Source organism: Artemia sp. Qi Xiang Cuo, chromosome 21, assembly GCF_049724085.1.
Source record: "Artemia sp. Qi Xiang Cuo chromosome 21, ASM4972408v1, whole genome shotgun sequence".
NCBI lineage: Eukaryota > Metazoa > Arthropoda > Branchiopoda > Anostraca > Artemiidae > Artemia > Artemia sp. Qi Xiang Cuo.
In genome coordinates, this window is record NC_142814.1 from 25,508,502 (window position 1) to 25,525,825 (window position 17,324).

Genomic DNA, 17,324 nt, shown 5'->3' on the forward strand with positions numbered 1-17,324 from the left:
ACGTTTTTTCATACACAGATTCTCTGGATATTTGTTTCTGGGAACAACTATTTTTCGTTTCATATCCGTTGAGACTAGAACATAAGAGTCTGCTACTTACGTAGTTTTGTATTTTTTCTCTTTTTTTAGATTCCTTACAATGACACGCGTTATTTGGTTTAACATGAAGTTTTTTTCTTATTCATGCAGCGTTACAAGCTAGTCAGATAGAATCTGATTAAGGTCGACATATAGGCTATCTGAGGGTGAACTTTACCTAAATACTGAAGAGAAGCATAGGCCCTAAATACATTAATAACATCCTTCTGAACCCACAGAGTGCTGGTGCCGGGGTTCTTCCACTCCTCAGAGCAGTGCTGGAAACTCCGATGTTGGGACAGCCTTCTGATGGTCGGTTAAAGCCGTTTGAATGTTTCCAACTGTCCCAAAATTAGTCCCCCTTGAGGTGATTTTCGGGACGAGGAAATAGTCACACGGGCTCAATTCATGCGAATAAGGAGGCTGAAGAGCCACACGAACTTTTTACTGGCCAAAAGCTTGTTTATTGAAATTAATCCTTAACTCAGATTTTAAGCATGCGGTTCCCAAGTGTTACCCTTGTCTTTCTTTAGAATCTTTAGAAGCCTATCACTAGCTTCATCTGACTATACTTTCGCAGAAAACCTCCCATGAGTTTCTTTGTGCTCTCCTTATCTCCTTTTTCAGGTGTTTTAAACCTTCGGAGTAAGGGACCCAGTCTTTGGAATTATTCGTTGGGATAGCTTTTCTTAGTAGCCTTCGGGTCAGTTTTCATCTTTGATTTAATTCCAAGTGTTCGGAGGGCTGCCTGTTGAAACGCGCTGTTCAAGCTTTTTGTAAGTCTCTATACCTCCTTGTCTAGATCCTCTTCGGTTACTCCAAGGCTAGGGGGCAGATTGGCAAATTTTTCAGCTGGCACTTGGCTATAGGTGTGTCAGTTCGTTTTCCATATATCCCTCAGAAGTTCCCTTTGTCGCAGGCATACATTTGTTTTGAATCTTATTATTCGATAGTCAGAGAATGACGGAAGATCGTTGTCATGCTATTCCATTACCAATATCTCATGATGTGAAGAAATTGTTGTTAGATCAAAACCCATTCTCTTTCCTCTCGTCATTAAAGTAGGGTTTGAGACCCAGTCGCACCTAGCAAGGCCTTCCCCAACTACGTAATCCAAAAGCTCAAGTCCCCTTCCATTTGCTTCAGTGCATAAAGTGTGATGCGCATTTGTATTAAATGACAACATTAGTGGTATTTTCTCGTCTTTACACTATTTCACCGATTCCATTACCTTCTGTGGTGGTGGTGTCTCATCATATGACATAGAAACTGAACTAAATATTGCACGTTCATGGCTAATCATATTTTTTATCATAACAGCTACTATATTCCTAGAACAATATTTAGACATGTCCGAAAATCTTAATTTTTTGAATGATTAATAAACACTCTAGACGCGGTGCTTACCTCATTCCGAACATGGAGCTCTGCCCCTTCAACCCTCCCCATGATCTTTCCTCCGAAGATCCATGATTCCTGGATTACCGCAAAAATGTCTGCGTTTTTGCCAGCAACCTCCCAAGACTATAAGAGACTACTTAGCATATTGATCTGCCAGCATTCTAGCCACCGCGGTTCATATCCTGGCTTCATTCCAAATTAGCTGGAGTTGAAATGTCCCACTCTGTCCTTTGCTGAGTGGACTCTACGAGCTTCTTGTGGAGTGGTTTGAGGAGTGTGCCCCCTCAGTCCAATGAGGGCACAGTCATAGGTTCTATTTCTCTCCTTCAGGGACCAACCTCACGTCAATTGCCACGTTGAGGTAGGATTTTCCCTCTTGAAGTAAATCTTGGTTAATTCAATTTTCTCCTTAGTGAGGAAACGATTGCAAACCACCAACAACCCCATCAGCTTCTCTGGCGACCCGACATTTAGATTATTGGTGGAGAAATTTCTTCTCGTATGTGTGTCTCCTGGAGCGTGGGCAACATAACTTTACTCCAACCCATTCACTACCTCCTTAATCCATGATGCCGTCCTCTCATCCTGGCACCTTGCTTTGATTTTGCCTTCCTCTAATCCTGGTGAGGCTACATCTGGGCCAAAGTCTAAGTTGCCCTACAATACCTTGGCCTACACGGCCTCCATTACAAGGATGACATCATCTTCCTTGACGGGTTACCAGTCACTCTTATTCACTCTTATCGGTAGTAATCTAGCTACTTCTGCAAATCTCCTTTTTTCATTCAGTGCCCCAGGAGCTTCCTTCCTACTTTTCTCTACCTTGGGGTGCTGATTTTCAGGAGCAATCTCTGGGGTCATATTTCGGGACAGATTGGCCCTGTCTCTCTTTTTCCGCTTTGTTGAGGCCGGCTGCTTGTCAGGGACGTATATCCGTGTTTCACTCCAGGCCCTCTCCTCTCAGGTATCCTGGTGTGAGGAGATGTCTCCTGTGGACCATCCATCCTTAGCCTTCTGGCTTTTCTTCTCTCACTCTGGTTGGGTTTCCTTCTACGCAGTGACTTCTCCCACCACTCATTATTCTGTGTTTTAATTGGGTTAGCTAAAAATTCGGGCTTGTTCTGTTTTGGGTGAGAGCGTCAACTTAAGCCATATGTGCTTGTCTCAGCCTAAGAATTGTTTGAACCCTCCGCCTTGTCTGGCTCCAGGCTCTGGGGGACCATGATTGTTGACAAGAATTCGTAGTCACTTTTCAGAAACTCCTTCTCACCCATGCTCATTGCCTCTACAGATGGGTATTCTTCATCTGTGATTTTTACAATTCTTTTGTTCTTTTCCATCATCAATAAAAAAAAATCTCTTGACTATGGTTTCTGATAGCTGATCCGGGACAACAAAGCACTTCCAAACTTAGACCACGATGTGGCCTCGGAGGAGACCCCCCCATGCACACCCTCAGCCATCCTCTCCGGTTTGCCATCCAGTGCCTATTGTGTGCACACAAGATTATTTGCCGTTTGGCGGGGCAGCCAACTGAGTGGTGACCTCAACTTACGGCCCAAAGGCCTGCGCCTTCTCTCAACGGTGGTCTCATACGCGGAAAACCGAGTTTTATCCCCTTTACCCTTTCCCTTAACCCTCATCCAGATCCTAATTGCGGTTCAGGTCCCTTCATGACTTACATCCATCTCCATCATTCTATCCCTCGACAGAGTCCCTCAGTCACTGCCTCAGTGGCTTACAAAGGGTTGAGATACGCCTTGAATTAAATAGTGGCTTAACTTGACTGTTAGGCGCCTCCATGCAAGGACATGAGCGCGGTTTTGGCTCTGAGAGACGACGCCTATCCATAGATGAAAGTGACCAGGATACTGATATCTCTGTCCTCCGTGTCCTGTTTCTCTCCGTCACCCTTCACCATTTCTGGCTCCAGGCTTAGGATCCTCTCAGTCACCGTTCGCTATTTCTGGCTCCAGATTTGAGATCTGTCAACCTCCGCCATCCGCGGTTACGGGCTTACCATTTCAGCAGGTAGGCTCCGGATTCCAACACCAATCCCAGACCACATAAATCCAGAGACCAAAACGCTTTCCTCCCGGCTCCTACTTTAAGCCCAATGCACTAAGTGACACCTCCAGAAGATGGCGACCACTGCCCCCAATACTCATGTATAATAGTCATTATGAAAATAGTCATATGCTTATAGCTTTTGATAAACAACTTTAAAATTGATAAATTTTACATATTTAGATTCAGTATAAATAACAAATTCTGTTGTATATACTTAAAGCAAAACTTTATTTTTCAGATTTTCGGTTTCTATTTATAAGAGTCACTCTGTACTTACAATTCTTTACTACGGACTATTTTATCCAAGGCTCTTTTAAATCTGAGGGGGGCTACTGCTCCTTCATTTGACCCTCGTTTTTCACATTCAGGTTTAATATTCTTATAAAAGTGTTCCGAGAATAGTAATAATCCCTTTAAAAGGGTACCTCTCTAAATATTTATTAGGAGGGGAGTCTCATATGCAAAAAATGAAATATAGTGGCATTATTTCAATTGTTTTCAAGGTGAATTCTTCAAAAGGACTTGTTTTTACAGGGGTGTCTCCCATCGATGCTGACAGAGGGTTCAGGTGGCCAATACCCTCTGGGGAACAAGAAGCTTCTAAAATATGCATAAAAAGAACAAAATTAGAAGAATTCCCATCGAAATTTCGATAAAAACAAATCTCCTGGAAGAACTTACCCCCCTCCCTTCTGGGAAATTTCCTGGTAGCGCTCATCACTTTTCTCCTCTCTCTCGGTCATTTGTTCGTGTTAGTATAAGAATGTAATCTTTTCTGTTACAAAGAAAAGCATTTCTGCAATAACGGGGGAATTATCACCCTGCATCACCCTTATTGCGTGTTTGGTCCAAAAATATTCCAGGGGATGAAGAAGATGTTAGATATTAATTTCTACATTTCTCCCACTTCTCGTCCATAACAGTCTGTAGGCCATTATACATTACTTTACGTAATTTGATTCAGCCTCAAATGAATCGACTTGGTTAATTGAAGCTTTAAGATAAACCTCCATATTAATCGTTTATTTTGTATGGAAATTTTAGGTATATTTTTAGGAACACAAGTGCCATCACGTGGTATTATCGCCTGTCAAACTTGGAAGCTCAACATACAACTTCTCAAACGTTTTAAATCAATCTGTTATCCCTAAATTTTCCATTGATAGGTTTTTCTGTCTTTTTAGGGTAAAACTATTGTTTTGTGCCACAATACGGCTGAAACTACCGCTTACGTATAGCACAATCTTTTTTACTACTTAAAAAGATGCTAGAACTTTTAATTTTTGTTTGAATGAACCTCCTCCCTATTTTCTAGGACCACTTGTTTGATACGATCATACCTGACAAAAACAACAAATAAATAAAAAAACACACATCCTTGAACGTTCTTTCTAGAAAAAATCCAAAATTTATGTAAGTAGGGGCTTCAAAATTCTGTAAAAGGGTTCTGTGATATGCTAAATTTGATGGTGTAATTTTCATCAGGATTATTCATATTTTTGAAGGCGTTTTTCCTCTTTTTCAAAAATCAGGCAAATTTTTAGGCTCCTAACTTTTTTTTTAAATAAGGCTCCTAACTTTTGGTGGGTAACTTTAAATTTCATTAATTTCACATGTATAGAATTACCATAAAATATTGGCTCTTTTGATGCATATATTGTTGTCTAAATTTCTTCTTTAAAGTTCCGGTTCCCTTTAGCACGAGTTGCTTCTTACTTACGGTTCGTTACCACGAACTCTTTGATAACAGTTTGTCTTAAGTCTTCCACGGACATTCATCCCAAATTCTCTTTTTATAGTGGAAGAATTGGGGCTGTCACTTACAGCTTTTTGAAATATAATTTAGTCATGAATATAAAAAGTAAAAGTCCTGACCATTTGAAGAAGCTAAAATTAGTTTATAAAATTATTTTCATTTTAATTCTTTGAAAGGTATCAGCTTGGCTTTAAGGTTCAAGTTCAAATTCCATTTATTTCCACAAAATAGCAATAGCAAAAACGATATCCCAAAGGGCTCAATGGCACGTTATTTTGTATTAGTATTCCGTAATTAGGTATCAAACTTATTTCGAAAGAGCCACACAAGGAAGTAACTCATTTCCTTCACTCGCCGGTCATGAGTTGGCAAAAGACCGGCCATCTAGTACAGGCAAACTAGAGTTTGACCCCAAAAAAATTTCTACATAAATGACTTTTACACCCTGTTGTAGAGAAAAAAATATGAACAATATAATCAAAATTGCATATTCTAGGTCGACGCAAAACTAGTTTTTTTTTTGCCTTTCGTGTCAGTTTTTTTAGTTTTTTTTTCTTCTAAAAAACGAACAGTCGGTAAATGTTCGTTTTTCTGTATATGAAGTATCATCCCGATGTAAAATGAAGAGCTGAGCCCGAAAATGAAAGCAAATTTGATGTACAATGTACCAGAAATTTTTTTCATAATCATCAATATGTGATTTTACCCTTCTCATCATTGTAACCTCTTTTTCACCATACTATCTGAAGGCAACTATTCTGACATAAAATGATGAGCTGAGCCCTAAAATCAAATTAACCTGATGTAATGTCTACTAGAAAACCCGTTTCATATTCATCAATATGCACTTTTTTATTTTCATTTGACATATTTCTGTTAGCACTTATTATCCACCAATTTGTCGATTGTTTGTAAAAACAAGTTGCAACAGAAATGATTTATACACCATGGTGTAGAGGCAAAAAAGCTGCACAGTATATCCGAAGTTGCACATTCTAGGTCGACGCGAAACTACTTTTTTTGCGTATCGTGTCAGTTTTCTCACTTTCCTAACAAAAAAATTAAGTTTCGGTAATTGTTCGTTTTTCTTGAATTGAATTATTATTCCGATGTAAAAAGACGAGATGAGTTCGAAAATGGAGTCAAATTTGGTGTACGGTGTACAAAAAAATATAATCATCAATGTGAGTTTTTTATGCTTCTCGTCATCGTAACCCCTATTTTTTTTTTTACCAGACAATCTTTCGCTGGCTAAATTGTCGGTTTTGAGATCTGATAATCAATTAGCCTAAAATCTGATCGTCGCTGGCTTCATCACCTGAAGGGTCGGCCTAAAAAAAGTTATTGCAAGATGCTGATTAAAACATTAAAAATAGAAAAGGGAAATCATCTATGAAACTGGTTTTCAGCGGCCGACATTTAAATTCCCTCTTAGAATAAATTATTATCAACACACTGACCAGTCTTCACAACTGATATAATTATCGAATGAACTTCATAAACGTTTGAAAGGCAAAATCAAACTCCAACTAGTATTCAGAACTTATTCCTTAATTCAGATATCTAAGCTTCAAAGTTCCCCTCGTCGCTATAGCTTTTGATTTTTGGAGGGTTAGAACATGCTGTCTCTTTGCACGTTTTACACACTGCAGTGCAAGCTAAGCCGTTTTTAAAGCAGCTACATCTCGTTGAGCTACATTCCAGTTGACAGGAGCAGTTCACGATTTTCATAAGTAGATGAGGGGCTGGTAGGACGTCAGTAGTCAATGGATACAAGAAGTCATCTTTATTTTTCCAACCCCATTCCTACGCTTTAAGTTCAGAATCAGGATCTCCACTCCGTACCTGAATTTGGTAGAAAACCCTGTAACTATGAAAATTAGCCGCCTCAGAAATTGGTGGTAACTGTTCTGGCTGGACGAACGTGCTGGCAGTAGTCACCTTCTTTTTAAAAACTTCCATGCGGATTTCACTCAGATTTCCCCCTTTTTGTTGAGCCATATATCATGAGCAGAGTGTCTTCTCCAGCAGCCCTTACTTCCTCCTTCGAAGCTTACTTCAGCTGGAACATAACAGCTGATGTAGGATCATCGGCATTTGCCATTAGCTTCTTCAGAGCAAGGCCTTTTCCAACACTGTGGATCCATGAAGTAGTCACAGCCTAAGAAGGCGTGAGCAAAAGGAATCAGGTGGCATGTCTCTTGGCCCACCTTCTCTTTCAATTAGTGAATATTCCATATTCGGGGAGCTTTGTTCAACTTTGGCTCAGGCGCAAAGAATAGTTTCTTGCTTGATAGTTCACCATGGTAATAAAATAGAACCAAAATGTCAGTATCATCTCCAATGACGGCAGTGTCTTAATACCGGAAAGAAGCAACAGCAGCTTGCACAATTGAGGCATCTGCATCACCTGGTGCCTGGACCACGACGAGGCCCTTTGATCAGAGGTAAACAGCCAACGTGCAGATAAACCTGGCTTTGTTTTTCTTTCAGGACAAGCACTCATCCTTTTTTTTACCTTCAGCTGCATCTCTGCTGTGAAAAAAATCTCACGTCCGATTATACAACTTCTCGCGACTGGGCCATATCCTTTATGGTAGCTCTGCCTTATTTTTGGCCCATGGAATTGTGTGCAGAAAAGCTCCACCACCGATGATGTATCGAATGCCCTTGGGAAGGGGAGTAGAGCACTCCTCAAGATTGCAAGCATGTGCTATAGCCTTGGCAAACTCTGGCTTGTTCGGAGACCGGAGCATGCAAGAACTGTTAAAAAGTGATGCCGGGTAGGAAAACAGTTCTGGTTGAAAGTACTCAGATTCCGTGAGATTCATCCTCTTTGCTAGCGTGATGAACCTCTGAAAAAGGAGAGTGGAGTCCAGTCTTTTCCAATCTCCACCTGAATTCTGCTTTGTAGTTATTTGAACTGCCTGCTGTTTTCGTCGAAACACAAAATCAGCGACTAGCTTTCCAGACATGGAGTCACTCACTTGTGTCTGTTCTGTCTTTGTAGGGTAAACTTCGAAAGGTTAGATTTTCGTTTTTTTTTCTTTGTTTGTCTTCTTTTTTTTTGTTTAGCACTGAGGACGACTTGGCGGAGGTCCTTGTCGAAATATTTGCTTATATTTTGTCTTCTTCATGGTTCGCCACTGGCTGATAAAATCCTCGTTTTTTCACCCTTTTTGATTTTATTTTTCATTTTGTTAGTTTCTTTCCTCTCTGAGTTTCATTCGTCATGTATAGCCAATGTGGTCTAAGAATGTATTTAATGAAAGTGGTGTAGCTGCCTCCTGTGCCTTAACTGGTCTCCTAAACGAGCCAACCATAATTTATCAGCCCACTTGTTTTTATTTTTTTTTTTTTACCAACAATCGACGAATTGGTGTCAGAATATTTGCCTTCTGATAGTATGGTGAAAAAGAAGTCACAACGATGTGAACGATGTAAAATTACATATTGATGATTATGAGACTTTTTCTGGTACATTGTACATCAAATTTGTTTTCATTTTCGGGTTCAGCTCTTCATTTTACATCGGGACGGTACTTCATATACAGAAAAATGAACATTTACCGACAGGTCATTTTTTTGGGGAAAAAAATGAAAAAATTGACACTAAAAGCAAAAAAAATTAGTTTTGCGTTGACCTAGAATGTCCAACTCTGGATATATTGTTGAGCTTTTTTTCTCTACAACATGGTATAAAAATAATTTCAGTTGCAATTTGTTTGGGGTCGATGCACATTTTTGGCTAGTTTGCCTGTACTAATCATGGGAGACACTCATTCAGAAGCGTCGTTCGGATGCTGGTGAGGCGGAAACGCCTAGCCCCGCTGCAAGCACAAGTGGAATTACTGCAATTACAAGTGGAAGTACTGCAACTGCAAGCGACTCAGTAGCTATCCCTTTCTCCTTAAAGTAAAATTTTTATTTATGTTTAATTATTTGTGTCTATCTAGGTATTGGCTGAGCAAGGCCTAGGAAAATTCGTTGACGAAGAGTTTGTGAGAACCACCTCAAAAGAAATGCAAGAAGCTATGGATATGAGTAGAGAAGAGTTTGATTTAGCTGCACATAAACTTTTGCAACAAACAACTCAACAGAAACAACCAATAACAATGACAATACAACAAGAAATTGAAAAACTTGAAAAAGACACAGATACGCTTCCACCAATGGCTAAACGAATGAGGAGTCCTATTGCATAAGAATTTGTGAATTATGTGGGAACACAGAGCTGGGTGAGAAACTCAACTTTTTAAAGAAGAAGATACGTGAAAAGTCGTAATGTGCTCCAACCTGGATTGCTAACAAGTGCATATTTCCAGAAAAAATTTTAAACATGTTAACCGAAGTTGAATTTGTTATATATACAGGCCATATCTTAGTGCCTAATTTAGGAGCACTCTTCAAATTGTATAAGTGCCTTTGAATTTTCAAGAACATTGTGATACCTTATGTATCGGTAAAATCCCTTGTTTTCCTCACAGAAATACTATATTATTTCACACTTCCTAAAATCCTTATTTCTATTAAAGCATGCTATAGTATTTTCTAATTATTGGAAAAAACCTTGATATAGTTTCAAATAAAATGACAATTTCTTCCTTCCTACTCGTGCTCTTTCTTAGGGTTGGTTAAAACGATGGAGAAAATATGACACTAAGTTGCTTGTGACGTTACAATAAGACTCATATCAGGCCTGTCACCAATCTTGCCTGTCAAGAGCTCTAGTGATTTATTTTTCTTTCCTGATAACTGTTCATCCTATAGCAATTTTTAATAACATTTGCATAATGTTTACCACATTTTGAACTTTTCTTTATTTTATTTTTTTATTACTTTCATGCACTCTTAGGCTTAAAATGAAAAAAAAAAACATTGGAAATCAATGTAATCGTGAACCCGTTTTGGAATTCCCCTTGAAATTATTTCAGAAAAATCAGGAATAACTAAGTATCTTGGGACCAGGTTAAGTTCAGGAAATAGATTTAATCGGTTTATCGAAATCAAAAACTTTAAAGAGCTGTTATAAATTTCAGTTTATCAAGAATTTCAAATAACGTTTGTTTATTTACTGCATCTGCACCTATGTCATGACATTAGCTTTTTCTTGTGTTTCTAGGACTCTTAAGAGTTGTTTATTGGAGCAATGGAAATATTACACAGGTTATTATTACAATATCAAAAATTCCAAGCACCCAGATTGTTTTATAAACGTGAGAATTTGTTTAGTATTGAACACCGTAGAGTATACCAAAAAATCTATGCAACTAGTGCCAGGTATAAATCTCCACAAAATATGAATAAATCTCCACAAAATTCAACTTTTAACTGTAATTAGCGATCAACTTCAAGAAAAAGCAGAATATGCTTGAACTATTCGAAATCTAATTTTAAAAAATAGATGTTTACTTTACAGAGAATATTTGATAGCCCTTCCTACTCTATTCGAGAAATAGCAATTTTCGTACAGCTTATTGTTTCCAATAAAGTCGGTCAAACGAATACTTAAAATGGGTCTTCTTGAATAAATCCTCAGGAAGACATCTCTGATACCCTCCTCAAATTTTCGGAGCGTTCACATTTCAGAACCGTACTTGACAAAAGCCAGCACCATGACAGTTGTCATTTTGATGACAAATCTATCTTTCTAAACCGTCAAACTTTTTGCAACAGCAAAGAAAAACACCCTGAGCCTTTGTTACTCTGCTTTTGACATCTGTATTGTACCCTCATTCTTACTAATACCTAGATTAGTAAAGCTATCTAAACCTTGCGCCACCTCTTCATCGCCATTTATTCTTACTTTGAATTAATGAATAAGTTTTCTACCCGCAAAAACAATAAAGCAAATGCAGAGTAAAATATTGAAAGAAGAAAAACAAAAATAAAGAAAACAAAAAGAAAATATTAGAAACAAAGACAGTAAATATGGCGATTTCTATATCTAGGTCTCTTAATTTAGTGTATCGATCTTAATTTACAAAGTCAGGATCACGTTTTTCACAATAAAATGTGACTTCAATCTTATTGTATCTCTTTGTGAAGTCAATGATACTTTTTCAATTCATACTATAAAATTCACCTGTTTCAATTTGTTCATTTGAAGCAATATCACATACAATTTTTTCAAATAGAGAATCACTTTCTGTAACAGCCAAATACAGATCAGTAGGCTTATAATCATAGTAGCCATTTTCTTCGCAGTGATGAAGTAGAAACCAAATTCTCTTGTTATTCCAACTGTTGAAGCGTAGACCTGATTCTTCCTCCCAAACCAATTTAAAACCACGATACCGGTCTCTTAGAAACAAACTAAAATCTCGTCTAGGGCTCTTTCCAATCATACCGGTATAGGTATTCTCCAACCGATCATGTTTATCATAGTGATAATTGGAGCATGGGGATCCTCTAGTGTGAGAGTCACAAATCTCTTCAATACAGGAATTACAATCTTTAATTTTTACGGCACATCCTCTAAGCAATTCATACGGATTGTACATTCTACACTTTTCATCATACTCGTCAATAATTGTACAATTCTCACAAGATGACCAGCTGCCCAGTGTATACATGCATAGTTCACATGTACAGAACAGTTTTTTTCAGTGTTGACTTCATCACTGCCAAAAAGAACTGACTTACGGTCGATAAAGGGAATGGTCTTTTCTAGTTTTATAGAAAGAGGAAGAGTAATCGAGCGATGCTCGATTACTCTAATCCATTAAAATCCATTAAATCTGTTTGGATAGGTTTTTTCAAATTGTCAACTTCTTTGTCGCTCTAATGAAAAAATATAGACTGAAAAATCATTTGGATAGAGTCTTAAATCCTCATTGAATTTCTAGGTAATGTTCAAAAGCAAATCGACAATAGCGTTTTGTTTTATTTTGATTAGTATGTCAATAAATTGAGTAAACGCGTTTGGGCCACAGCTTATAAGCATCATACAATGATTGAAAGCTGGAGATTCATCTTTCATGATATCGTCAAGCATTTTTGAGAGAATATTTTCTTTTGCCCTGATAGCTTTTGAAATTGATCATTTAGATTCAAACATTTTTACAAAATCACAAGATTCCGCAAAATTTTATGTTTCACAAATCCATCCACATTTTTTAATCCTAACACTCTCACAGCTGATTACAGACTATCTAACAAGATAAATATTCTTTCTACTTCGGGATATCCCTAGAGAGAGGAGCAATAACCTACTAAAAAAAGTGTAACAAGAAAAAAAACATTTTCGATTTTGAAACATTTTATTTCATAATTACAATAACATATATATCACTCTTTTTTCACATACTAATTCATGTTATTGTCCTTAATATATTTCACTATTACATTTAAAGCAGCTTGAAGTCTATGTATATGCATTATATTATTTTTACTGCAAAACACAAGTGTCCCTCCAATTTGAACTTGCTCAATGATATCACATATCTCTGAATTTGCTCAATGATGATATCAATGATATCACATATCTCTGAATTTGCTCAATTATCCTCTTGTAATTTCTACTTCTACGTTTGTTGTTGTTTGGGGTTTGGGGTTTGACACGTTCGACCAATAGGTCATATGCAATGGTATCACTCGATTGTTATGTGCCTTCAGTAATCACTAGCTTGCTTGGGTGTCACTTCAGTCAATATTCACTGTATCTGATCATGTATCACTTATCTTGCTATTGGTATGGGGTTATTCACCTGCAGCAACTGCCTGCGTTGAAAAACACGAAACAAAATAATGCAACTATGCTTTGTCATACAGCAATTATAGTACATATACAACAAATTTATAACAAACAATACATATTTACATTATAACCTGTCACATACATCCAGATACAGAAATTTAACCAGATAAAACAGTTAATCAGAATAAATATTAAAAGATGAACAAGGAAAATATAAACAAACAAAATAGAAAAAAAAGGTAACTCTAAAATAAAATAATATGGGAGGGGGCATCATGGCCTGCAAAACTAATATAATATGGAGCCATCTACCATGTATCTTGCTAATTGTAGGGGTTATTCACCAGCAACACCTGCCAGTAATTCGGTTTCCAGCGGTAGCTAGCAACCTAGTAAGAGACGATCAATTCCAATGTTAAGAAATATAAAAACCCATAACTCCTAAAACAAAAGTCAGATCAAAACAAAAAGTACACCATTAAAATCACCATGTCTGAAACCCCTGTGTAGGAAACTTTCAGTCATTTGGCTTGAACAGCAAGGAAAATATATTGGCTTGAAAATCATGAAAAGTGGCAGCTACTACATAATTCTGCCTAAACAGCATCTTTTTTCTTTTCTTCTTTCTTTTCCACAGATAGCTTGGCACTGGAACATCTTAGAGAGTTGTTCAATGACTCATTTTAAAGGAAATAATTGGGTCAAAAACCTTTTGTAACTAAACCAAATTATTTTTAAAACAGAATAAACTTTTCCACTAAAAACTGCATTTTTGATGTCTTTTCATCCTGCAGTCTTTTCAAAGATATTTAATTTTTGAAGCATTACAGTAAAGAACAATATACGGTGGTTCCAGGGGTAGCTACAAGCTATCCAGACTGTAGCGGTATCCGGGTTACGGCCGTTGTAACCCGGAGTCTCTGTGCTTAACAACAAAGAAAATATGTCGGCTTGTTATTAAACAAAAACCTAACAAAAAAACAAAACTAATCTTAAAATTTTCAGGTATTTTTCCAGTTTTTATATAAGTTATCAACAGGAACCAGAATGATGCATTTACTTCATCAAACAGTAAATATAATGCTTATACAAGTCAATTACAACAAATAATACAAATAACCTGTAACCAGTCACCTATATCAAAATATAAAGAAATAAGGTAAATCTAGAAACAGAAACCTGCAGGAAAAAATTTATGGAATGAACCAAACCAGTAATCTTAACCAAATTACTTAATAAGTTTATTCATCCAGCCCATAATTCAAGGAAAAATGATAGAGAGGTAACTAGTCATTTGTCTGAGAAGGGACTAACCTAGGCCTTTGTAGTCTAATTATAGCACCTTCTGGGCTACGTACAGACTCCTTTCCTTCAGTGGCGCCAATTCAAGAAAATGTAGGGGGCGAGGCAAGGATTTTTTTTTATTTCTTTAATGAAGATTCCAAAAAAAAAAACATTGAGCAAGCATACCTAAGACATGGGGTAGTGGTGACTTCGCTACTTGGTAAAATCGTTGACTAATCTATCCAAATCCAGTTTCTTTACCTCCTGCTTTTCAACGGCCATTATCATGAGATTACTGAGTATGTCTTTTCCCATCGTCGATCGCAGATAGTCCTTCACACGCCCTAATGCGTGTGAAGAATCTTTTATTATTGGCAGTGGTCACAGGCAAAGTAGCAACTAGCTTCATCAGTTTTAGCACTACAAAATAGTCGACTGGGAGGTCGGATAAGATTTCGATAGCTCGAAGAAGATAGATCTTTGAAATATCACTTTTCGACAGATGCAGCTTTGCAAGAGAAAGCTGGGATTCTATGGCATGGTCACCGACATCGAGAATCCCTTGATAATGACACATAAACCTTTCCATTTCCGAAAGTTCGAGAAAATCAGAACTTAAAGGGTCGAGCAGAGGCATAATTTGCATGAAAAGTAGGTCCATCTCACATGTGAAACGGTCTATTACATCAAAGTGCAGAAGTTTACCGGAGTCTGATTGAGCTGAATGAATGGTATTGCGTTTACCGGTTGTTGAGTTTGAAAAAAAGTCTTAGATACAAGTTCAAATGGCTTGATCTTTCTTGCTTCGAGCACTGGTTTTAGATTGTGAAGATTTCGATTCCTGGATGTCGTGTAAAGTCAAGAATTCGGATATGTTTTTGCTTAAGTTGTTCCTTTCGTTATCATTTTTTATCTTTTGCAGTGTCTCGTATGTCCCAGAAATCAGTGAAAGGACCTTATAAATCAACAAATTTTCGGTTTGAAGTTAGTCTGATAAACAATTTACAATGACTAATACTTTTTCCATTATGTGCAAATTTGAAACAAAAGAGGCAGAGTTGATTTTGTCCAGTAGTCGTTTTGTCTCATACGCTGCTTCGCCGTTGGACCTATCAGAGACTGTGGCAAGCACAGCAACAATACAATCAAATATTACCTTCACCTTCGAAATAGAGCGGACTAAGTAAAACCAGCAAGTCTAGACGGTCCTCTCAAGCTCCAAGACTTTTTTCCCGCTAGTACGCTGGGATTTTATAAATAGCTCGTGTCGAATATTGCTGCATGATATAAGTGCATGATATAAAGTCTTTGCACCACAGAGAAAAATTCTAAAAGTTCGCTAATATTTTTTAGACAGTCTGTCAAAACCAAGTTTGATCTGTGGGCGTGACAATGTACATAAACTGCATGAGGTAACTTCTCCCTAAACTTTGCTTGAACTCCGTTAAATTCCCCACTCATAACAGATGCGCCATCATAACATTGGGCAATACACCGCATCAAATCTACATTATATTTTTCCATAGTTTCACAAATCGAGGTAAATAAGCTCTCGGCGTCTAATTTGTGCATGTGATAGCAGCCGATTGATCGCTCCATTACTTTTCCGTTTGATATGTACCTGAGTAGGATCGCTATTTGTTTTTTTCTAAAAAAAATCTTGTCTCGTCGACAAGAATAGCAAAGTAATTAGCTGATTTTACTTCTGAAATAATGTCTTGGTGGAAAGCATTTCCTATAAGTTTAACTGATTTATATTGGTACTGATCACTGCAATAATGACCATATCGGCGCTGTAACTGGGCCTTCAGATTTGCGTTTCCTTTAGACATTTCTTCCATCAATTCAACCAACGGTTTGCAGATGTTTCTGATTCGTCATGACCCCTCAAAACAAGACCCTGGTGGCCAAGAAAGCAAATAGCGCGAAAAATGAACTTCACGTGATCTCTATTTTCCTGAACCTGTTGAGATCTGGATTGAATTAAGGCATTTGCTATAGATCTCGAGGTATCAGTACTATTTATCTTCAGTTCCGACCATGCTGGCATACAATCCCTGTGTCTATCAGAACTATCATGTTGCTTTAATAGAGAAGAACTGTCTTTCCACTTGAAAAATCCTGACTCAATGAAAGCCCGTTTTCCAGCAGTTTCTACAGCCCTTAGAGTCCCCACAGAAAAATGACGGCAAGCAAAACAAAACATGGAATTCAAGTTTTTCGAGTATTCAATCCTTTCATAGGCCTAAGTCTTATAGTAATTTGTACTGAATTTCCTACCGTTAGAAGTGGAAGCCGGATATCTTTCAAGAATAGGTTGAGCTGGTTTGCCGTGACGTGTCATAGAGATATCTGAGAGAGGTTCTTGACTGCTAATACTACTGGAACCCGCAAGGGGTCCAGGGATCAGACCAAACTTTCATGTTGTCCTGAGCCAGTTATTATTCTGCTTGTTTCCGAAGGACTGTCACAGGTGGGGGAATTTTAATCATAGTTTGATTACGAATTCTTCACAAGAAACAACAAAGAAGTACTAACCAGCTTACGTTAGGTTTTGAATAAACCCTACTCAGAAATCACATTTCCAGTCAAAGATTGGGTAATAAAATAGCGTAGACGCGCTTTTAGACATTTCAAAACAAGATTGTCTCCTAATGGTAGAATTAGGGTGGTACAAGAGTGGGAAAGACGGAAAATTTCAAAACAAGGTCATCAAAAATCAACAGTGCTATTTAATAGCTGTGCAAAACGATACACAAGGGCGACAAATAAAAACGACCAGTTATCCAGTCTCGCTGGTTTAATATAGCCCATAACTCAGATAGAAAATGGCTGTAAAATATAAATGGAAGGTATTTTTCAAAGTTTAAGGGGGGCATGCCCCCTGGTCCCCCCCCTATTAGGCACCGCCACTTTTCTCTACGTTTCCTTTCTGCTTTGCCAGGGCTACTGGTAACTGTTAATATTGTGGGAAGGGATGAACCTTCTCTATTTAGGTTTTCAAGTGACTTATTTAGGCTACAGACTGCAAGTAGT

General features: G+C 37.7%; 1 protein-coding gene across 8 annotated transcripts in view; it reads left to right on the plus strand.

Moving 5' to 3' along the window:
- The window catches only part of Ca-alpha1D (Ca[2+]-channel protein alpha[[1]] subunit D), a 401,670-nt gene extending 391,760 nt beyond the window's left edge, over positions 1 to 9,910 (plus strand). For 7 of the 8 annotated variants that reach the window (XM_089106801.1, XM_089106795.1, XM_089106796.1 and 4 more), the window contains one exon: positions 9,262 to 9,910. In XM_089106801.1, the coding sequence (XP_088962927.1) occupies positions 9,262 to 9,510 (249 nt within the window). In that variant the 3' untranslated portion in view covers positions 9,511 to 9,910. The remainder of the gene's footprint in view (positions 1 to 9,261) is intronic. The other variant, XM_089106800.1, reaches the window with a different exon arrangement.
- The last annotated feature ends 7,414 nt before the right edge of the window (positions 9,911 to 17,324 follow it).